The sequence below is a fragment of the Tetranychus urticae genome, chromosome 2, assembly GCF_039701765.1.
Source record: "Tetranychus urticae isolate SD_2017Ah chromosome 2, NJAU_TeUrti_SD_1.0, whole genome shotgun sequence".
In the NCBI taxonomy this organism is placed as follows: domain Eukaryota; kingdom Metazoa; phylum Arthropoda; class Arachnida; order Trombidiformes; family Tetranychidae; genus Tetranychus; species Tetranychus urticae.
This window is the reverse complement of record NC_142959.1, coordinates 15,143,469-15,167,374: the sequence shown is the minus strand read 5'-3', so window position 1 is coordinate 15,167,374 and position 23,906 is coordinate 15,143,469. Positions and strand designations below refer to the sequence as shown.

The window sequence follows — 23,906 nt, the reverse complement described above, 5'->3', positions numbered from 1 at the left end:
CATCTATAGATGAAATAAAAAAAGGCCGCGATGAGGATTGAACTCATGACCCCTGGTTTACAAGACCAGTGCTCTAACCACTGAGCTACGCGGCCGATTTTATTTTGATTTCCTTGAAATAATTGTTATTTTTTATTTATTCTTTTCTATGTTAAATTTTTCCATTAGTTTTTTCTTTCTACTTTTTTCTTTTTTTTCTTTCTTTTTACTTTATATTATTTTTATTCATCTTTAATTTTTTCTGTTTAAACATGAAAACAAACTTTCAATATGAGTTATAAAATATAAATATAAAGATATCAGCAACAATTAACAACGACTGAGACGAACAAACGGAGACAGAGTTGGTATGATCAAAGCGTTTAAGGTCAAAACAACCAGTCAATTGGATCGACTTTTGGAAGGAAAGGTTTTATCGCCAATCAATCTGCTGATTAATTTCGTTGATGCCATTGTGGAAGCCGGTGAAAACAAGCAACATTATTAGAACGAGTTAAAAGCAATGTTAGTCAAGTTGTATCATTAGTCTCAAAAGAAGCTTCGCACAATGAACCAAACATCAACCAAATCGCTGAAAGTGCTACAAAAAGAGTTGAATTGAAGTTTGAGAAAGTAACTAAACAATACAATCTAAAGGGTTACAAGCAACATCAGATGGACTAATGAAGAAAATTAACAAATGTAGAAGCATAATGGTCTTTGTTAATATTTTTATTAATTTCTTTCCTCTTTTCTTATTTTCATTCCCTCATTAACTTGATATTAGGGAAAATACGTCAAAAAGCACTAATTAAAATTTAAATTTGGTTCCATCATGTGTGGCAGAACTCGATTCTTCTAAATCAGCATCGAAGTGCATGCGATATCCTCGCGAAACGCTCTGCTTCGAATACGCTTGAAACTTTTCAATAACCGAGTCTGCAAATTGAATAATTTTGCATAATTTTATGGCGGTGGTTCCCAGAATTTTCTGTTAAACAAAAATTTCCAAGTGGCTACAGTGCTATAATACTGATTCCCAGATTTATAGATTGAACCGACTAGCCACGATACCTTAGGTGAGTGTTTTGAACCTTAGTGCTGGAGTGTGTCCGCTTCAACTTGAGAAGAAAGATGGAGAAACAGGATTTGTTCAGCAGTCAGTTCTTGCCGAGATTCGAGCCCTAACTAACCCTTGAACGTTGTATTCCTAGTTCACGATAACACGCGTGTGTGCAAGACACTCAGGTCGATGTTTTAAAGGATTGAAATTTTGCAAATCCAATTTTTTCAGTTAAAAATTAGATTGACTATTTTCAGTTCGAGTTTTTTCATTTTATCAACATTTGTATTCAATTTACCACTTTGATAACATTAATGTTAACATTTGAAAGACCAGAATTGATTAATCCCTCATAATTCATCCTGCTGAGTTTGATCAAAAGTCATTGATTTAGTTGAAGATCGAGCCAAGTCACAACCAGTGGTTATTAAAATTTTTTGTTTACTTTTTATTTAAACCTAATTCTTTCGACTTTTGTACATTAGTTGTTATCGTGAACTGGGATAGAACCGACTATTCACATGTTTATCTGTTATCTTAACAGTCGCCAGTCATGATCAGTAAGCATGATATTTTTCACGACTTACACCATTCTAATCCTTATGAAAGATAATCTCGTATCAAACATTTATCTTTGAACACAGTCAGACAATAATAATTAAAAAAGACTGACAATGATTGTGAACAGAATCATCGAAAATTAGAATGCATTTATGCACAAATAACAGACAAACGGTAAAATATTTATTGGGCAAATGTGCGTCAAAGGAAAATGATCAAAGATAAGAAATGGTGATTAAAAGGAGCGAAAAGATCGAATAATTCTATCACTCAAACTTAATGAGAAATATTTAATTAAATCATAATTTCCTCGTTTCCTCGTCAATAAACTTGACTAGTCAATTTTATTAGCTTGACGAAATCTCATTGACAAAGCTAGATGTTGAATGATATGAAAGAAATGCATTGACTTTTATTTTACATAAAATACAAAGTAACATTTTAATTTTTATTTCATTAAACTACCGTTAAATTGGGTCACAATTCATTTCCTCTTTCAATCAAGTTTATTAAATAAAATGCCTTTTTAGGGATCATTCAATTAATACCTAAATTGGCGCTCTTTTCAATCCATGGTTACATTAATCAACATTAAAATTACGCAGACGTAATAGTAAGTCTTCCCCACCAGGTTACACCAGTGTTTATTGTTGTATCAACATTGTAATAAACATCAAAACACCGTTTTTTCTTACGACTTGCTTATTGATATCTCGTTGATATATTGATATATTGTTACTGCTTTTTTGTACATTCACTTAAGTATCTCAAAAAATTGAACATTTGGACAGTTTTTCGGGCTTCGCCAAGCAAATCTGTTTGCTTTTTTTCCAGTGTAATTACAATTTGATAGAACCAACAAGAACTCAGTGTTTCCTCGTCTTCTTTAATCACTTTTATTGCTACCTTGATTGCTACTGCAAATTTTGATCGGTGACACCACTATCGCCATCATCATTATCACCATCCACGACCACCATCGTTTGTCTCTCCTGCTTCATCATCTTCTTGAATATGTGCAATAGTTTGTCTTTCTCTTTTTGCCTTTTGTTTTCTTCACCCTGTCTATTTGTCAACATTAAACAATTATCTTCATCATCATCATCGCCCATACCACCTTCATTGTCAATTTAATTTCTATCAATTCAATTCTCTGTCTTGCATAACCTGAGCTCATCTTTTTTTTGCTATTCCTATCTTGTCTCCTCACACACTTTACCCAATTTGCGTGTGTTTTCCTCTTTTTTTAATTTTGTTTTTCCTCTCTCTTTCTCTGTCTCTCCCCCTGTTATCTATTGCCAACGTTAATCCAACTTCCACTTCCCCCTTCACCCTCCCATCGAGATCATCTCCAAACTGATCCTCTAAATTGAAGAGCTTTCCGCTCTTAAATGATTACCTCATCCAAGACATTAAATCCAACCCAAAAACCATTAAAATCAATGTCATTTCGTGGAGACAGTCACCGTCCAAATGACCTGACCGGTACAAATCATCGTCACAGATCACGCAGTAATTCACTCGATTCCAATCGATTGGGGGGCCAACTACATTGGCTACGTAAGGTAAATTTCATTTAATCATGTCTCTTCATCTTCTCTGTCAAACCATCAAACCTTCGACTACAAATCAGTTGCAAAAAAGGCTCTAATCTTGCTTTTTTTTATATCTGCTTTGCTGGTATTTTTTACATTTCAATTCTCATCATTTTCCTTCATTTCTCTTTTACATTGTTTCTTCCTCTTCTCTCTCATGTTCTCTTCATTACTCTAACGATAAATGAATGAAAGACAGAGAGAAGGAAAATATCATCTTTTTGGTTTTGATCTCAAGGATTTCAAAACCTTGTTGCTGCAAATTTGCCTTAATTTGATTTATCCTTTGCCCACAAATGTTTATTACCTCGCAAATTAGATCCTGTCCTCTCCCTTGTGCTATTTATCAAGAATATTAGTTTACGAATTTGCGACTAAACAAAACCATTTCACCCTGGTTTTTCATTAAACATTAATTTCTCCATTCAGTCACAGTGTCTCCCATTTTGTTTTTGTTTACTTAATTCAATTTCAATGTTTACCATTTCTGTTGATACTATTTATAAATATATTTTTTTGCTCTTTGTTTTCATTCATTTATTCAGTAAACCAACATTAATTGTGGTATACAATTTCAAACTAACCGAAACCTTTTTCTGCCCTCAATTCTTGTGTTTATTCATTTTCCATCAGAATTATTTTCATCTTTTCAATTTCATTTTTTTACACAAATGAACCATCAAGAGGCTTTTCAATTCTGACCGTTATTCAATATCCTTTATTTTTAGCCATCTAAATCCATGAGAATCAATTGAGAACAATTTATAAGTCTCAAAATGATTCTTGCTAATTGCCCATGTTAATTAGTTGCATAATTATAGTTTGATCCGTAATTATCTCATTTTTTCATGCATCAAAATCTGCAGCATTTTAGTCGATTCAGATTGTATGTGAAATTAATAGCTACAAGAGTAAAAATTATCAGTAAATATTGTTTGATGAGAAACAATCAATATGCTGAATAAATGATAATTCAACCGACACCAACTAATGACAATTGAAAGATTATAATGAATCCATTTTCAATAATTGATTAACCATTAGTAAATGACTTTTGGTAAATTATTTAACCAACTTTTGATCATTTTACCTCAATAACATGGAAAGTCATTTTTAGCCAGACAAATTGATGGATAGTATTGCACTTTCAATGAATGGGATAAAAATGATAGCTCTTATGATATAACAATTTCAGCTCAAAATTCAAGGTTCATTGTGAATGAGTTTAATGGGCAACTCAGGAATCATATTAACTCTCTGTAAACAAAAAGCATTACAATCAATGAAAGTAGTAATCAATTTCCTTCAACCTGATCATTACCAATTAACCATTTACCTAAACTACCTGTTTGCTTAAAGTTTCAATTTACAGTTTTTGTAATCATTTGCCAACACCAAACTTGAACAATTCAATGTTTTCTCATTCATTTCTTTATTATCTTTTGTTCACAGAAATTTGGAAGCGGTGGTGTAAATATACCTGCAGGTAAGTAAATTGACTTTCAATAATAAACTCAATTAATCCAATGTGGCTTCAACTATGCTCAAACTATCAATTTTCAAATTTCCCTTGACGCCATTCAAAATTTATTATTCAATCAATAACAAATTCTGTCAATGCTTTGCTCGAAAAATACTCCGCTTTTAATAATTTCCATCTTTTATACTGATTAATCAATTACCGTTTACATGAAATGCTGGAAAATTCAGTTTCATCAACTTTTCATTCAAAAGCTAAACTCTGATCGAGATTTTATCTTCATGTCCAATAGATGGCGTCCATGTACAAACTGTAAATTAAACAATAAATTGCAATCAAAAGCAATATTTTCAATGAATTAAATACAGAAGTACAATTAAAGCTCGTTAATTTGAATTTAAACTTACTAATCAATTGTTGAATTCACTGTAGTTAGCTAACTCAATTCATTCTGCTGTTTGTTCACCTTAACACAATTAATGAACCATTTTCAACTTAATTTTCATCAATATTTCCATCAACTTTTAATCCAAATTATTTGATTTGTTAGGATTATGATTTGTTATTAGATTCAAATCGGAATCAAAGGCTTCAAATGAAATGCATTTAACAAATAAGGATTTAATTGTAAGCTTTGAAGCCATTCAATTAAAATCTTTCATCAATCATTTTTGATGAAAATTATGGACAACCCATTTAGTTTCAATATGCTCCAACAGATGACACTACTGTTTGTTTTTGGTTAAAACCAGATTTTCATTAAACCCATTTTTTGGGTTTGAATACTAATCAAGACTTTCAAGTGTTTCCTAATTTATAATGATTTTTATATTATTTTTTATTTCTAATTTTATTATGAATCTTTAAAGACTTGTTATTTACACTTTGATAATTTACGACCAATTTACGAGCAATTGATAGGTAATTATTTTATTGAGTCATAAAGATCTTGATGTAATTTTCAATCTCTGACAATTGGAAGTCAATCAATATGAGAAAGTTTCCTCTAATGAATTAGAAAATTGATTGTTGAATCTATAATCAATAGCTTTTCTGATTGATCGCCAATGATTTATCCTCATTATTACATGAATATGACAATAAGTTGAACCCAATGTTTACACATTGATCTAGCCGTAGGCTTGAGTTATCAATGTCTTGATTTCACATGATTTCAAGTCATTTGATTGCGATTTACTGATAAATCAGTTGTATCAATCAATGCATTAGTTGATTATATCTTGATCGTGTAGCAAGTAAACCTTAAATATATTGATTTAAGCTTAAAAGGTATCAAATAAAAGTTATTCAACATATGAAGGGTTAATTAGGTGATTCAGATTAACCTTAAATATCTTGATTGAATGGCTTGTTTTTTACATTCAATTTGATGTTCATTAATTCAAAGCAATCTGATTAAGACAAGTTTCTCCTTATATCATGATTGACTGTGAAAACGCTTATAAACTCCAATTAATCCAATTAATCTTTGAGCATTAAATTGTCTCAATGGTGGATCAAAATTGAGTAAAGATTATCAATGTGCAACATTTAATGGTCAACATTTATTTTCCGTGTTATCAATCAATATTTACATTTGCGATTACACTCAACCTTTATCCATTAACATTTAAACCATTGATTGTCAAGCAACACATTTCAAACCCAATTAACGGTCCGAGTTTGATTTAATTTTACAATCAGTTTCAATGAGTTTCATAATGAGTTAACTTTGAACCATCGTTTTGGGTTAATTTCAATGTAACCAGAAATGAAAAGTAACTCATTACATTTACTCATTCAGTGTTTAATTAAAAGCAAAGCCAAGTCTAAAAATTGACTTTCATTAAATAACCTTTTCATTTTGAAACAATCTAAACATTCACTTTAATTAAACTGATTAATTAATTTATACCAATTGCTTAATTTTACCATCTCATTATCATGAATAAAAGGCAAAAATTTGCTTCAATCCTTTAAATTTCAGCAGAAAAAATGAATGTTTCAGTGATTCACTGAAGCTGAATATTAAAAGTTGCCTTATTGTTGATGTTTGAATAGTTTATTGTTAAAAACATTGACTTGAAACAATCTCTTATTAACTGTTGATTTAAATCTAATATTGACCTTAAATGGACTCTTTTGTTATCTTGATTATTGAATGTTAACTCTTCCTGCGGCTTTTTGATCAACTCTTTCTGTGCTATTTAAATAATCTGAATAATAATGTTCAGTTGTTTTGGATCGGCGATTAAATAAAATTACATCAACAGTGTTTACATTTATAAATTACATTGAATAAACAGCTTACAGGCTTTTCATTACATTTTTTGCATTCCACTTTCATCAGTTGATTCTGAGCATTCTGAGTATACTCAGTTTCATTGACACAAAGTAGCCAGAAAAGAGAGAGGAAGAGTGAAAGAGACTATTGAAAAAGTATTTTCATCATGAATATAACACAAGTAAAGTTGAATTTTTGCGCAACGATTCAGATGATAATGATGAAGATGAGGATGATACCAAAAGAGAGTTTATTTTCTGTTCTGGTGAAAGAGAAATGAACAGGGAAAATGTTGATTGAGAAGGTGAAAAAATAGGATGATCAAGATGATCCTTTTTTGTGTTGTTGTTGCTCATCTTGAAGGTTGAAGCTGTGCAAAAATGGCTACTGGTCATTGATGAGAGGAAAGATGATGATGATGGGTAAAATAAATGGACAAATAACGATCAGGATGAGATAAAGATTGATTAATGAGCTTGAAATTACATGTATGATTAAAATGTTTTCCGTTTTTCATCATGTTCAAGACATTTCTTTACCATTTGATTGATACAAAAAGACCATCTCTACTTTAAACCAATCAATGGTTAAAAATGAATTAAAAATGCTTTAAATTATGCGATCCATTTTCATGGTCAATCTATTAATTGATTAATGATTAAACCATTGAAACAGAGCTGCAAGAGTTGATGTTTTCAACCGATAATGTGATAGTGTTTTAGGTTGACCCAGTGGAGCCAAAAAGGGGTTGAAGACGAACGAAGACAGAGAGGAAAAATATGAAGGTGAAGAGGAAAGAGAGTGAAGATGAAGATGAAGATGATGGATGAAAATTGAGAGACAGTAAAAAGACAGGAATGGCTGATATTCATGAGCAGAGCATCCCAAGATGAGATTGTGAAGGAAAGTGAAAGGATGATAAACAGGGAATAAAGAAAGGAGGGAAGAAGAGAAGAGGTTGAATGGATGAGAAGATGATGAGAAGATGATGAGAGGGAGTAACGTGAGCATAAATCTTGGGTGAATCTGAGTTTGTGCCCTGAGAAGTGAATTGGGTTTTGTTGTTGAACACTCGCTTTACTTTAGTTATCGTCAACCGAGAAAAGAGCAACGACAAGAGAGAAGAAGAAGAAGAATCTTGATTTTTTCTCATTTTCTTCTCATTTTTTATTTTCCTTTTTCATCTTCTTCATCTTTATCTTCATCATTCTCTTCCATTCGCTTTCTTTTTTCTTCCTCTCATTTTTACCCCGTTTTACACCATTTCCAACCCTTAAACACTTATCATCAAGTTATCATCAGTTTATTTTTTTTAACTTATTTACATCTTCAACTATTTTTGCCTTATTTACATCCATAAAATGAGACAATCTTGCAGGTAAAGTTGAACACAAATGAGAAAGAAAGTGAGGAAAAAAAGAAGAAATCAAATTGACTTTGCAAATGTAAATTTCCACCTTGAAAAACCCACCAAAAACCAAAACTCATGATTAACCGATCAATTGAAACCTGTTAAATGTAAAGTGTTAACACAAATTGAACAAAAAACTTAAAATTAGTGTGCGTCTTTTAAACCAATAATTAAACTTGTTTGAGTGTGAAATATTTCAAATTGAGCGCCTCTTCGAATGCTTTACCCAATTTTCATCTCAACATTAAATTGTTTCCAAACTTTCTCAACACTTTCTTATTTGCTTCAACAACCAAACTCAAATCAAGGTCCAACCTGAAAAACCCCCGAAGATGTAAAAGTTACATATTCTAGTTTCATTTCTCTTCTTTTCTCATTTTTACTTCTCATTCTCTCTCTCTCTCTCTCTCTCTTGATCCATCTTCATCTTCACCTTATTTTCATCATTTTCTTGTAAATCTCATGTTGTTATTGTGTTATTGTGAGATATATTGTTTTGTGTGGCTTCCCTTTACAACATTGTAAGCTCAACATTGAAGTTGCCCCATTAAAATCGCCGCAACATGGCGTCATCATCATCAACTTTAATCATGTTTCGCCATTTTAACTTTCACTAACTTTCTAATGTGTATAAGACATTGTTTTTACCCATTTCAACCTTTAAATTCACTGTTATTCAACATTTTACATCACAGTCCAGTAAAATGTTGACTATGAAAGGATAACTATTTTTTGCAATTAGCTAATCAGTTGAAGTAAAAGTACAAAGTGTCTGTTTATTTTGGTGCTGTTAAAACATAATTACAGTCGCTAAGAATCATTTTGATACCAGTTTTGTCATTGCTTTCAATTTTTGTGCTCAACTTTTATCTTAACTCTGTGTGTTGACTTTTTTTTGTTCAACTTGGCTTTGAGTGATTTTTGTATTTAAACTTTAACTATTGATTCGGGTTGAACCAGCTTTGCATGGTAACAGCAGAATCAACGAGAGTTTCATTGTTTCTCAAAGGTGCTATCACACTTGAATGGCTTACGATCACAAATCGTCTATTGGCCGCTCAGAGGCAAGGTCAACTGGCTCAACAAATTCACCTTTGCTCCATCGATCTGCTTTACGAAACATTCGTTCAAACACTTTACCCCGATCCAATCGTATCCTAACTGGAACTGTAAGTGATCCAGCAGCAAGCTCATCAACACAAGGTTCACTTTCACCTTCAATGGTTACCACAAGTGGTTCAAATCAAGGGTCCCAGCGACCAACAAGCTCAACTGGATCAACTAGTTTAGCATCATATTCACCTTGCTCCATCATTTCGGAAAATGAGGTTAACGAGACTCGATCACAAGGGTCAAGTCCACTTCCCCTTACCGGCAACCCTAACAACATTTACACGGATAAAAATAATGTTGCCAATGATAATAACAACAACACCTCGAAAGCTTTCACACAGGTTACAGTATCAGTTTCAAGTGCACCCAAATCACCGGTTATGCCCTTCCGAGTCTCTTCCCTACATAAAGGATTAGCCAAGTTGAGTCTTCGTCGTCGACACACTTCAAGTCCAACTACACCTACCGATGGTCAACCTTCAACCGTTAACCATTCAGCCTCCTCTTCACGTTACCTTTCATCAACACCACCTCTTTCACGTTCATCAACTCGAGACAATTCACCAGTCAACTACTCGTTGCTTCAACGCAATCTCATCACATTGTCAAATATAGCAAACAAAAAAGGTACAAACAAACAAAACTCAACAATAAACTCAAAAGTAACTCAAAACCCAATCCTTGCTATCCTTGAAATTTGCGTAAAATTCAGTTGAAACCATTTCCAATTGATTAACTCGTAAATAACCGAATCAATTTCAGTTCAATATTTATTGGACAATGTAATGACAATTTATTTCACTTGATTACACGTCAACAAATTAGACAACCAAATCTTACCTTGCTTATCATTGTCATTTACATATTCATAATGGTCATTATAATTATCATGCCCATCATGTTCACCATATATTATCACATCTATCCAACTGTCAAATAATCCAAGTTATCCTTTTCACTTTCCTCGACTTATTTCTTCCTCTTTACCGAAAACACATTTAAATATAGCATCAACCCAACAGTCAAAACTCAAGCCAACAAGCATTCATCATCATTCATGATGAATATCAATTGTTAATATTTGCTCCCAATAACCTCAACTGAATCCTCGAGCTTCTTTCCCTGTTAATCCAAATTGATTAACAGAGAGACGAAAAAATTGATGATCAGATGCAAAAAAGGCATTTTTCTGTAAACAAAGCAATTACTTGAGGAATCATGAAAGTCAATAAATGTAAACTTGAAATATATTCATTACCAAGCTCAGTGATGACGATAATTAAGACAATACTAAACAAATAAAACGCGATTCAAAAGCAACCTTGAATAATGATCCTGGTTTTTTATGTTTTATAATCAAGTTTACCTTTCCATTAACAATTTGTATTACTAATAATACATCACATTCCTAATATCATCATCATTATCCTTTTCCTCACTTGAATTATCACCAACAATAGTCAATCTATATTATAATATAAATTAACACTGTTAGTAATAATAATAATTTGAAGGGTAAAATAATGACGCTAATGGGACACAGAGTAAAATGTGGTGCAATTAAATAGCATTTACCCTCTAATATTGATTAATTTCATTGATTAACCTTTTCCCAATCAATGAGTTAAACCCAAAAAAGACAAAGGTTACAAAGGTTTTCATTGATCAGATTAAGGTTGAAAAAGTGATCAAGTTTCCTTGTTTCCAGCGCTCTTCAGTTGAAATGTCAAGTTCATCCGATTGGGTCAAGGTTGTGTTTAAAAATAACTTTTTACTCTTCAATTTCCCTTGGCTTCAAATGTTCATTACAATCATCTTTTTCATCATTTTTATTCAACTTCACTTTCATCTTTTCATTGATTTTGCTTCTCTATCAATGGCACATTTGATGCTTTTTGAGTCGCGCCAAGAGACTCAATTATCCAAGTTTTTTCATTGCAATTCATTGAACATTTTTCGATTTTTCCGTTTTCTCTTTTTTTCTTTTTCTCGTTTCAGGCCATTTTCGACTTTCCTTTTTCCGGTTCAATCTGCAAAATTGAACCTTTGACTTTTCGATTTTTCGTTTTTCTCTTCTCATAGAAACAGGGAAAAGAAGGGAAAACAAAGGAAAACACTTTCCTTTTCTTGTTTTACTTCAACATCAACTTGATTCCTTTTCCTTTACCAAACAACAACCTTTCTTACTTTGATGAAAAATTTTAGGAACCAAGAAAATTCCTAAAATGATGATGAGCTGAGGAAAGAACAGAAGCTTCCGTTTGTAGATGTTAACAAAAAGATCTTAGAATTTATTGAATAATGTTGATTGAAATCTGACTTTGCTTGTTCCGTTTTCATTCACATCCAAGCTTCATATAAATTTGGTTTTATGTACTTACATTAAATTAAACTGCAACAACTGAATCTCTCGATGAGCAAAAAGTGAAAGATTTAAGACCATTTTCCACCAATTAAAGTGTTAATTACATTTGGTAATAAACGTATTAATCGTTGCCTGATGTTACATTACATTGACTGTAAATCCAGTTGAATCAGTAAAGAGTGAAAGATTAATGTTGAAATGAAATTACTGATAAATCCAAAAAGCTCAAGTTATTTAGTATCATTTTTTGTTATAAATTTTACAATGAAAGGCAAAAAGCAATTGACTTGAAGATCCTTTTACCAACAACAAAAAGTATAACAAAAGAGACTCTGGAAAACAAACAGCAAAACATTGGAAAATATCGAGTAAATTGAGACTAAATATTCATTGATATCAAGTCGAGATTGACCTGATTCTGTTTCGATGTGAATGACGTAGAAACCAAAGAGATTGAAAAAAGCTAATAAATCAAAATGAATATGAGAACACTTGAAAAGAAGTAAAAAAGAGAAGCTGAAAATGTTGTTTTATCATCTTCTTTACTCCAATTTTGAATTATCATAAACATTTCATCAGCCATCATCATCAACTACTGACTCTTTTCACTATGGCTTGTTGACATTTTCATTTCACCAGCTTTTCTTGATCTCAATTTGTCCTTTTTTGTCTCAAGTCAAAGGCTTCTTGACATGGGCTAAGAGTTGACTGTTTATCATCAGAACAATGATCAGAACTTTCATCAAAACTATCCTCCAAATCGAGATGAAATTCCCTTTGAAGTTGACCATAAATTGCTGGTGATCACTTTGAGAGACCAATTACCATCATTTGTTATTCGCGTTACCCATTTGTATCATTGACATTTCCCTCGTATCTGAACATCATCTTCTTATCGTCATTATTATTGTGATTATTAATATTACTATTAATATTATAATGATAATATTGTTATTACTTTCCTTTCTTCATCATACGGTGAGCACTCTAGTAATAATCAAGCTAATAAAAGGTTCCCATTAGCTGTTTACTCGTTCATCACAATCAACTTTTCTTCCCCTGTTCCTTAGCTTATTACGTTTCCAGTTAATAAAATTAATATCATGCTACAACTGAAATAATGAATTTCAAGAGCTCTACGAATATAAACCCAGAAATGAGTTTCACTCGATTCTGAATATCAATTGTTCATCTCAAGGGAAATTGGTTTCATCTGAAAATCTATCGGCCATCTTTTCAAAATGTACCAATCCTTTCATGGTAACTCTAGTTATGGATGAAATTGAAGAGGAAAAATGTTATCATTTCAAATCAGTAGAGATTCAGTTGATGAGCGATTGAAAAGGTTGAGTAAAACTCTTTTTCCGTGGTTTCATAATTGAAGTTGAAAAACAAGAGAAAAGCTTTTTCGATGAAAAAAAGTTCAACTTTGATTGTTGATTCAATTTGATCTTGTTTGTCTCTCAATTTTCCATGTAAAATTTTGTTCCATTGAAGGTATCAAATCAAACAATTATGAAAACTGAGAATCAATGTGTGAGCATAATTTTCACTCCCAATTTAATAATCATTTTTCAACTTTAACTTTGTAACTATCAAAATGAAACAACAAATTTTTGCTTCAAAATTTTTTTCCAAAGCAAAAAGTTCTTCCACTCAAATGATCTAAACTCATCTTAATGATGCTTGAAACTATTTATCATTGAACTTTTGGTTAGCTCCTTTTTTTTGAACACTCAGTTATTACAGAAACTGGCAACGAAAAAGAAGAACAAAAAAGCAGTAAAAAATATAATAAAAGTGAACAAAAGAGTGAACAGGTTTTGGTGAAATCAATAGTTGAAACAAAAAGAGTTTAGTTCAGCTTTTTGCTGCATCTTCATCATCGTCCTCATCGTCATCATGATCATCATTCTAATCCATTCGGTGTTTCCATAAATGTTAACAAAAATTCAACATTTGCAACCATTTAAAAACACACAAAGGAAAATGTTGAAAACATTTGTTTGCGTATTTAAATAATTACCAATGAATCCAAAGTAACAAACCTAAATGTTGATTCACCCAATTGATACATTTTGACTTTTCCAAGTAAACATTGAAACTTGTGATAATCAATCTGAATCATGACAAGTCAGGGAAGAAAAAAAGTATCACCTGATATTCCGATTCAGTAAAGAACCAAATGATTATTAGAATAGACGTTACATTTATTCACAATCCTTTTGGGATTTAACTTGGATCGATGAACCCTTTTTTTAACATCACAAGACCTTCTGGTTCACTTTGCTGTTGCTGGAACCAGAATTTCTCATTTCAACTCAACTCCATGGTTGTGCCAACTTGTGAAAATACTCTGTATCTGATTTTATGAAATCTGAATCTGGAAAAACACTCAACCAATCAGAAAATAGCCATTTACTTCTTTTACTTCATCTTTTGCCTCTTCTTCATCCCTTAGCTTCATCCTTCACTCATCTTTGTAATTTTTTTTACTCCAAATCTTTCATTTGACAAACCTTGTTAATCAAGGAATAAATTCAATCTGTAAATCCTGAATTTTCTTCTTATTCCTTGTGGTTCCTTATTTTATCTCATTTTGTTTATTGTTTTTTGTTGCTTAATTTTTTCTTCTTCTTTTCATTTCTGGTTTTCTTGTTATTATTTGATATCCTTGTTGTTCCAATTCAATTTGTAACTTGTCTTGACTCTTTGATTATTCTGATTCCATTGAGGTTTTCATCCTTTCAACATTTATCATCTCATGATTTCCTATTTTTCCACTTCAATTTTAATCATACCCTCTGGTTATACATTATAAGATGTATTTTGTTTACTCTTTTCATTTTTGTTTACAACCTTGCTTTTGTTTTCTATTGCTTATGTTTTTTCAATGTCAAACCCAATTATGTACAATATTACGTTGAATCTTCTTTTCCTGTTAAAACTGGTAACATTCAATTTTGGTTTCCATTGTTGTTCATTTATCTGTGATTAGTTCAATTTCAACAATCAAAATTATACCTTTGATTAACCTTTTCCGTAGCATCTCGACACTTTGTTTACACTTTTTGGGTTTTATCTTTTTCGTCTCAATTTTCAAGTTTAATTTTCAATTTTGTTTCTTCTGTTTGTTCCCAAGTCAATTTACTTTATTGTCATTTGTTGATTTTTCACTGAATCAATTTCAATTCAATGTTCATTCAACCAGTTTATTAAAAGCTACTATTAATAGATTACTATTTGTTTTTCCTGGTCAAACTTGGGTACGCTTTTTGTTGTCTCTAGTCTCGCTATTTGATTGTAAATATCAAAGACGTGGATCAGGTTTTTCATGATTTATGGCTTAATCATTGTTGGACACTAAAATGAAGAGGTATCAAGAAATGGTTGAAACCGGCGTTTATTTGCAGATGATTACATTTACTGGTTGAAGCCTTGAATTTCTAATTAACTTATTATCGTCATTAGTTTAAGAAAAATGGTTAAGCATATAAATAACCAAATTGACAAGAAGGAAAAAAAGAAGATATTATTTAGTGTGAAAGTCCATTATGGTTTGAAGATACAAGAGTAATACTAATGATGGTGATGGTTATGATTCAGTTGGAATCCATTTTAGTTTATTGACGTCAAAAACACTCGGCTCAATTCAATAATACACATAGAAAGTGAACTTGCTTCATTAATGATGTATCTGTTTGCTTCTGCATTTGAACCTGTAAATAATACAGAAATAAAGATATTATTAGAAAGAGTGTTTCCCTGTAACATTCATGTATCATCATGGATTGGAAAATATAATTACAAACCTTTTTCTCTGTCCTCTTGTCCAATCGTTTTGTTTTTTGCACTCTCTTCAGAGCATCATTTATGATCATCTGGGTTCATAGCAATCATAATGGTTATGGAGGGTTGAACAAGAGATGAAATTGGGTTTCGCCTATTATCAGGTTACGTTAATTTTCTGATTGAAATGGGTTCCATCGTTGAGTTGAAACAAGTTAAACATTGAATTAACTATTTATAATGTATATCCAGTTAGAGCATTTGCAATCAAAATAACTTGCTTGTTAATAATCTTATTAACAGTTTGCTGAAAGGAACATAAACACACCAAATTGAATAGCTGTTTATCAAATTGTTACGCATTTTTTTCGAATCAACTGATTCGACCTGGCCAGGTGTTTAATCAGATGAACTGCAGTTTATATTGCATGGGCTGTTGATAAACCAAATCAACCAAGTAAAAAGGATAATTGATTCAATTCCAATTTATGTCAACAGGGATGAATGATAATACATTGTGTAACAAGTTGAGCCCTTGAAATACTGTTAATGAATTGAAATGTTTCCAATCCGGGAAAATTCATTTTTCAATGTTGAACGAGTCAATTGCCAATCAATTTTTCTATCATCTTTTCACCTCTGGTTGATTTGTTGTGTAAATTTGGGCTTTAAGAGTCAGTTGATTGAATGATTTGATTTGTTCGAGTGTTTTAATCAATTTCCTTTGTCCAAGATTTAGAGTTTTGATCCATTAATTTGATGTAGTTTTATACTTGAATTAACTTGATTTCGGAAACTTTGAATACCTTTCTTAGAGTTTTCTCTTGATAAATCTTTTCTAGATTTTTGTTATCAACTTCCAATTCGATTATACCAATCGATAGTTCAAATGATTCCACTTGTTGACATCAAAGTTCATTATGTTTGGATAATTGTCGTCAAATTTCTTTCATGTCTTTCAAAGTATGTCCATCTGTTGAAATTTTAGCTTCTGGTTAAAAGTGTTGACCTTTGTGATTTCCTCCATTGTTACTTGGGTTACATCATATGGAAAATGTATGAGATAGAAGTTCTTGCCAGTTCTTTGATTGAGCTCAGATGAAATGAAATTTGAACCAGATTTTTTGGTCGAGTTAGAAATATTAAACAGATTATTCTATCATTACACTTTCTTATCAAATTGTGACCAATATTTTTAACTAAGCCCGGCGGGTAACATCCAGTTTGATCAATTTAACTGACTTGCTTCTCACGTAATATTCTGAACCACCTGAGGTTAAATAAAGTTAACCAATCAATTAACCAGACCAATGTTAATAACAGAATGTATCGTATTTTACACTGAACCTGATGTCGTTCGATCTGCACATAAATCATGAAAAAATTGTCAGAAAAGAGAAAAATAAAAATGAGTAAAAATGAGAAAAGAATTCGATAACAACTATGGGAAATATAAGTACTGACCTTTCATTTTCTTTTGTTCAATCGACTATTTTCACTTTCTTCAATGCATCATTCATGATCAACTGCACAATTATGTTGAAAAAGGTTGAAGCTGGAATTAGATTCCCTTGTCATTAGATGAACGCCATTCCTTTGAAATCTTAGAACGCCTAGTCCCGGTTTGCAGAATATACATCTTTTTCAAACTCCAGTCTATTCTGAATAATCAGCCATCTCATTAAAACCAGATTTTTCACCATTATAGCTTCTTTTGAATTATCTTTAGTTAATATGAACGATTCATGAGTGTTTACATCAAGAAGATAGTTTATCATTCTCAAAAGATTATTTTGATCATTTCACAGGAGATAGATTTCACTGCCATCACCATGATCATTCATCTTATTCACCATCCTAGTGTACCACAAATGATTTAAAATGAGCGCATTCCAAGATGATATCGATGCTTACTTGGCTCAATTTAGGTTTCCTCTCGAATGTTGATATACTTTAACGTTATGATTGAGAATCTCGTTTCTTCAAAAGAATTCCTTGAAAACATTCACCATTATCAGTTGAATAGAGTGAGTTTCAACCAGACCCTTGCTTTCTTGTCTCATGGTTAAGGATTGTTAAACATTATCTTGATTCATACGGTGAACTCTGTTTCTAGGGAAAAGGATTTAATCTTGTTAATCTTTTTTGTTTCAAATTGCAAAGTGTCAAAGATTAAGTAACCAGTGTTGAAACACTTACTTGAAAGTCGAACAGTCTTTTTCAATCAGGATCAATTTCGAATCTCATTTTTGTCCTTTCCCATTACTTTGACTCCATTACCAATTCATTAATCATCGAGAATAATCTTTTGTTTTGTTTGGATTCTTTCTGAACATCTCTGTTAATATTTTGATTTCCAAGCCAACACAGAAATTTTTGGCTATATTTCTGATCTTTTCACCTGAAACAAATGTTCAATCTTTGGGTAACCTTTGGGTTCCTTTTGGTTGAAGTAAGCGTTATGTTTGAAGATTATTAATCGATCAGAAGATAGTTTACGATGTCTTCTGTCTCGACTAACACAAAAAAGCAAGTGAACAAGCAGCTTCAACACATTGTAAAACTGTAAAGATAAAACTATTCAATTTGTAAAACAATTTCCATGATATAATTACTTGGTCCGAAAATTAGTTCCTTTCTTGTTCCCACGTACATGTAATTGCTTCTTGTTAATCATCCATTTAAACATTCTCTTGATTCTAATGAATTGATTGATGGACATACAGCTATTGAGGCAATAATGTAAAACGATGTTGATGAGATAGACAATAATCCATTAGTTAGTTTGGTTGTTTAACCTAATGAAAGATTCACAGAAAACTGGTTAAGCCTACACATATTGATCGGTATAGTGTCCGTTCACCAAACTAATTCTTGAGCAAACAAACAAGAACATGTTTTACAGCTCTAAACAAAAATAATCTTCCAGCTTTGCTTCGAGATTATCAATTAATTGTTTCAAATCTAAGCTTTGAATGAACATATTTTGATCTATTTTTTATTAAAATTCATATGGTTTGAATATGCCATGAACAGATCATGAACACATTAAATCAATCAAATATAAAGTATAAAGAGGGCAGAAGCAGGTAATTCTAATCATTTTTAGTTTTAGTCATTCACCAAAAATTTGCTCGACTTAATGACCACATTTTAAACTGATAGTTATATCAATAACGCTATTCCATTAACTGAATACTTAGACCTTTGTACTGATATAATGGGCTTTGATTAACCCAAAAATTAAACTTAACTTTAACATTGACTCTGAGTTGAAATTAAAAGAAAGTTAAAAGCTGTAAAACATTTTCAAGCTTTTGTTTACTCAAAGAATTAGTTTGGTGAACGGACAGGGAACCATATTGATCACATTGGTGAACCAAGATTGTGTTGATAATCCAATTGAAATAAGTAATTATCTTTAATTCTTGCTTCTTAATTTTAATAACTCATGAGACAAGCAAAGAATAAAAACAAAGCAAAAAATAAAAATCTAACAATAAAAAAACACTGCCATCTAGATGTTACTAATTGCTTAATCAGGTGAGGGTTGCTCATCGGTTAAGATAATGAGAAAAATTACCTTTCACTCTTCTCTCATTACTACCTCGCATTAATTTCTCCTTTCATCGTTTGCATTTGTTAATTTGTCTTTCTCATTTCAATTGATATTTTTACCGTTATTTACTAATTGTCTTCCACTCTCTTTTGTTCATCATGTCTTTGTCAAGAAGTAATTGACCATTTGTTACATTAGTACTGCTTTTATTGATAAAATTACATTTGTGAACAAGTGAAACAACCGTTGCCATTGCTTTTAACCCAAAGCAAAGTGAAAGTTACATTCATATTTTTGTTTTCGTGTTAGTCTCCTGTTTCCTATTGATCATCACATTTGCCAATGATTAATCTCATCATTTCCGGATAATATTATAATGGCATCGTATCCGAAGTATATTTCGAGTAAAAATTAGCTTATTATTGTTCCTTTCTCAGTCGTCTTTTTCATTTTTTCCCTTAAGCTAAAGTCTGGTTGCTAGACTTGCCATTTTATTCTCCCGCCTAATTATTGACTAACATAGTTGAAGCCTTTCTATTACCTTTCTTTTCAATATCATTTTATCAAACATTATTTCTAACAACATTTTTTTCAATTTTTGTTTTGATTCTTTAATAGGTGCACTTTTCAGACGTCATTCCACTGATCCAGAGTCCCGTCGTCGTGGTACTGTTGGTGCTCAAAGATCTTTGGATGGTTCCCTTGATTTGTCTCATCACAATCATCTTTACCTTTTCAGAGATACTCGTGATTCCAGAAGTGGAAGTATCTACGGAAGTAATGAGCCGATCTGTGATAGACTTGACTTCGAAGAACTTGAGGGCGATGAAAACCTCACTTACGTCAAATTTTTTAAGTTTTACCGTTGCTACGATTTAATTCCGATCAGTGCCAAATTAGTAGTTTTTGACACTCAATTATTGGTTAAGAAAGCATTTTTTGCTCTTGTCAGCAATGGAGTACGAGCAGCACCTCTCTGGGATAGTGCCAAACATCAATTTGTTGGGATGTTAACCATTACTGATTTTATTAATATCTTAAGAACCTACTACAAATCGCCGTTGGTTAAAATGGACGAACTCGAGGAGCAGAAATTGGAAACTTGGAGAAGTAAGACTCTTTAACTGTTATCTCCCATAAAATGAGTTGACAATTTTCAAATGCTAATGTTGTTTATCATTTAAATTTCCTTTGATTTTTTGCTAAGGTAAAGCAAAAGATTGAAGGTTGTGTACATTTTGCTAGTGTCTTTTCTTTTTTGGTGTCTCAACCAACATTCAAATATTCTTGAGTTTCACTTTTTAAACAAACACTCTTTCACTTTTAGCTGAAATCTTCACTTACTTTCACATCTATAATCACTCATCTCTCAGTACAGTACTGAATTGAGATCTACTCTGCCAAAAATACTTATACAACATTAGTATTTCGTTTCATCATTCTCCATCAACAGAATTGATTAATCTTGCCTTTTTTTGTAAATCTAATCTATTTTCGTGATTATTTTTCCCAAACCTTTACTTTATTAGGCGTTTTAAAGGAGAATGCTCCATCCCTTGTCAGTATCAAGCCCGATGCAAGGTAAGAACTTATTTACTTAAAATGCCTATTGATTGTTGATAAAAAAGCTGAAAATTCACAAGTCATCGAAGAAGATGAGATTCAAAAATGTTGTCAAAATCAACAAAATTATCATAAATATTGATTACATTATTTTTTTCTATTTTTTCCCACAGTCTCTTTGATTGTATCAAAGCCTTAATCCACAACAAAGTTCATCGGTTACCAGTTATCGATCCAGATACTGGAAATGTTCTTTACATCGCAACCCATAAACGAATTCTTAGATTTCTTTTTCTTTACGTAAGTAAATATAATATCTAGTCTCTTGATCATCAAATTAGTCATGATAAAGTGTATTTTGGGCACTGATGTTGTACCTCCTCTGAATCAATTGTCTTCAAAATATTGCTACTATGAAAAGATCAACAAAAGGAGTTATAATAAACCTCAAGACAACCCAAAATTATACTGTCAACAAACATGACATTCGTAACAATCAAATAAATACTATAGCTTTACTTCTTTTCCTCATCAAATACATTGGTCTTTCGACACAATCTCTATTCAAGTGTTTTGACTATTAATATCGATACAGATATCTGTGTATATGAATCATTAACATTTTGATTTTTTGTCACCCTACCATTACTTTTAGTCACTATGCTACCAAGGTCAACATCAATGTCATTACCATTACATGACATCAAAAAACATATACTTAACCATTCTCTGAAATTTCTCTTTGTTGCCATACCATTCTAATAATCTATTGTTTTGTTTTGCTTCTATATTTACAGTATTATGATCTACCACAGCCTAGTTACCTGCAAAAGCCACTTCGTGAACTCAAAATTGGAACCTACGAAAATATAGCTGTTACCACAATGAATACTCCACTGATAACAGTTTTGCACCAATTTATTGATAGAAGAGTTTCAGCACTGCCTATTGTCGATGAAAAAGGACGAGTTATTGACATCTATGCTAAATTTGATGTTTTCGTGAGTTTTCAGCATCCAATCTCACATTGTTTCTGCTCATTCATCTTTGTGCTATTTTGTTCTTGTTTTAGCCTTTTATTGTATCATTATCTTACCATGTACTAGATGTTACTCTATATTTATTTTTTCTCTTCTATTAATCTTTGCATTTCAGCTAACTTCAGATAACTCAAATTGCCAGATGAGCTATTTTTCAAGTTTCTGCTTTCTTAATATCTCAGCCTTGAACTAAGTTTCCTTGCTAAAATGATTGATACCTGCCACATAGTTTCATATTATTTCCACAAGAATGAAAAGGCTCACAATTCTCATTTTTCACCTATTTAACTCATTCTTTTTTCTTTTCCAATACTCAGAATCTTGCTGCCGAAAAGACATACAATAACCTTGATATTCCCGTAAAGAAAGCCTTGGAGCATCGTGCCCATTACTTTGAAGGAGTTGTTAAATGCACTCTTAATGAAACTTTTCATGCAATCCTGGAAAAAATAGTCAAAGCAGAGGTATGTATGGTTATGATGACATTTTTTCACATCTCCTTTACCACCTCCTAAAACTAGTTAAATGTTTACTAAATGTTCACCCTTCAAACTAAACAGCCATTAGATGAAAAACATTTTATGCAAATCAAAAAATGTTACTTCTAAATGACTTTTCAACTTCATGTAAATCTTTTCTACTCTTCTCAAATCTAATTATCAATTCATAATCTTAATCACTTGAGTGTTCACTCTTTTGGTACACTCTACTTTAAATATTATCTCAGATAATTTTTGAGAATCGTGGCAACTTTCCTCTTCTCACCTAATAATCCTAAATATGTTTTTTTCAGCATGATTTAATATACAATTTTTTTTCTTCATCTTTTTCCAGGTCCACAGGATTGTGGTTGTTGATGATAAGGACATGATTACAGGAATGATTTCACTGTCTGATATATTGAAATTCCTTGCTCTTCGTCCAGTTAATCAAGAGGTCACCATGGGCTTCAGTGATATCGATTCATACGTTTTAACAGAAGAGTTCGAGGAAGGCAGTGAGCTAAAAAGCGAAACATAAATGGAACACTTCACATGCAATGAAAATGAGATGAAAATAAGAATCAAGAAAAACGTTTATTTGTATCTAATATTAATGGTAATACGGGTTGTTGAAAGTCAATTCACTTCTTTTTTATGTTAATTAACTTTCTGAGTACTTTGCCAATTAATTGACTTTCTAATCCGTCTTATCCTTTTCATTTCAATTTTTTCTCGTCTTTATCAGTCCATTTCTTTACATTAAACATTTCAAAATACGCAAAAATAGTTACTTTTAAGTAATTCTTTTAGATTTTTTGTCATTGTAAAGACAAAATTATTGAAGTATTCATATTAGTTTTTCTCATGTTTACCTTTTATATACTAAAGATTCAGTAATTATCAGGTAAGAAAAACGAAACAAAGAAATGTGATGTAAAGCAAAAAAAACCAATTACTGCTTGTAAATTTTAGCATCAAGTGTACCAAAAGTTCATTTATTCATTATTGCTTCAGATCAATGGATTTGATTAAATTTAATGTAAAATTGGATCCATTCTCTTCATGTAAACCAATCACTTTGAAACTTGAAATTTCACAAAAATTGAGCAATTTAAATCACATTTTATCCACTTTGAATATTGGCAAGACATTAATTATAAATCGAATGCAAAAAAACTGAATTTTAATGTAAGATGTAAACTTTGTTTACTGAATATGGAAGATAAATAACGTTTGTACCTTCATTAATTACAATAAATGTAAACTAATAAAAAAATTAACACTAAATCGCATGAAAATATTTTCTCCTGAATTATTTTACTTGTTGAATTTCAAAAATTATCTGTTTTCAGTTATCCAAAGAAATATAAATAAATCCCGCAAATGAACACTTCTTTGATTAGGGATCGTTGAAAATAAACAATTTGATACAATTTATTGTTTACTGTTTTCTTAGGTTCAAATTGTGCGCTATTTCCATTTTTGAATCAAATTACGGTTGAGTTTTTAAATTAAGATTTCATTTTTAACAAAGTGCAATTACTCATTGATTTTAAAATGTGCTTTTCCTAAGTATAAATTTAACTGGATTAATGTTGAGTAGTTTATTTTTAATTTCTGTT

At 31.4% G+C, this 23,906-nt stretch overlaps 1 protein-coding gene, 1 long non-coding RNA gene and 1 other non-coding gene across 4 annotated transcripts; 1 reads left to right on the top strand and 2 right to left on the bottom strand.

Annotated features, from left to right (window-relative positions):
* Positions 1 to 22: 22 nt before the first annotated feature.
* On the bottom strand, positions 23 to 95 carry TRNAT-UGU (transfer RNA threonine (anticodon UGU)). The gene has a single exon. It is a non-coding gene; the product is annotated as a tRNA-Thr (tRNA).
* Positions 96 to 2,207: 2,112 nt separating this feature from the next.
* SNF4Agamma (SNF4/AMP-activated protein kinase gamma subunit) lies at positions 2,208 to 23,068 on the top strand. Of its 2 annotated transcripts, XM_015927652.3 has the most exons (8): positions 2,208 to 3,168; positions 4,651 to 4,684; positions 19,818 to 20,309; positions 20,729 to 20,780; positions 20,936 to 21,062; positions 21,560 to 21,763; positions 22,120 to 22,266; positions 22,637 to 23,068. In XM_015927652.3, exons 1-8 carry the CDS (start codon positions 2,995 to 2,997, stop codon positions 22,820 to 22,822), a joined length of 1,416 nt encoding a protein of 471 aa, XP_015783138.1. In that variant the 5' UTR covers positions 2,208 to 2,994; the 3' UTR covers positions 22,823 to 23,068. The 2 variants fall into 2 exon arrangements, with proteins under 2 accessions (XP_015783138.1, XP_015783131.1); XM_015927645.3 differs by lacking the exons at positions 2,208 to 3,168; positions 4,651 to 4,684 and adding an exon at positions 6,403 to 10,113.
* Positions 15,221 to 18,092, bottom strand: LOC107361034 (uncharacterized). Its single transcript, XR_016198975.1, has 4 exons — positions 17,840 to 18,092; positions 17,105 to 17,746; positions 15,664 to 17,002; positions 15,221 to 15,570 (listed from the first exon to the last, which is right to left on the bottom strand). It is a non-coding gene; the product is annotated as an uncharacterized LOC107361034 (long non-coding RNA).
* Positions 23,069 to 23,906: the final 838 nt, after the last annotated feature.

What these genes read in the sequence shown, in the direction of transcription:
- SNF4Agamma (XM_015927645.3), top strand. Translation starts at nt 9,399, where the DNA reads ATGGCTTACGATCACAAATCGTCTATTGGCCGCTCAGAGGCAAGGTCA. An exon ending in TTAGATTTCTTTTTCTTTAC is followed by an intron (nt 21,063 to 21,559) that starts GTAAGTAAATAT and finishes CTATATTTACAG; the next exon opens with TATTATGATCTACCACAGCC. An exon ending in AAAAAATAGTCAAAGCAGAG is followed by an intron (nt 22,267 to 22,636) that starts GTATGTATGGTT and finishes ATCTTTTTCCAG; the next exon opens with GTCCACAGGATTGTGGTTGT.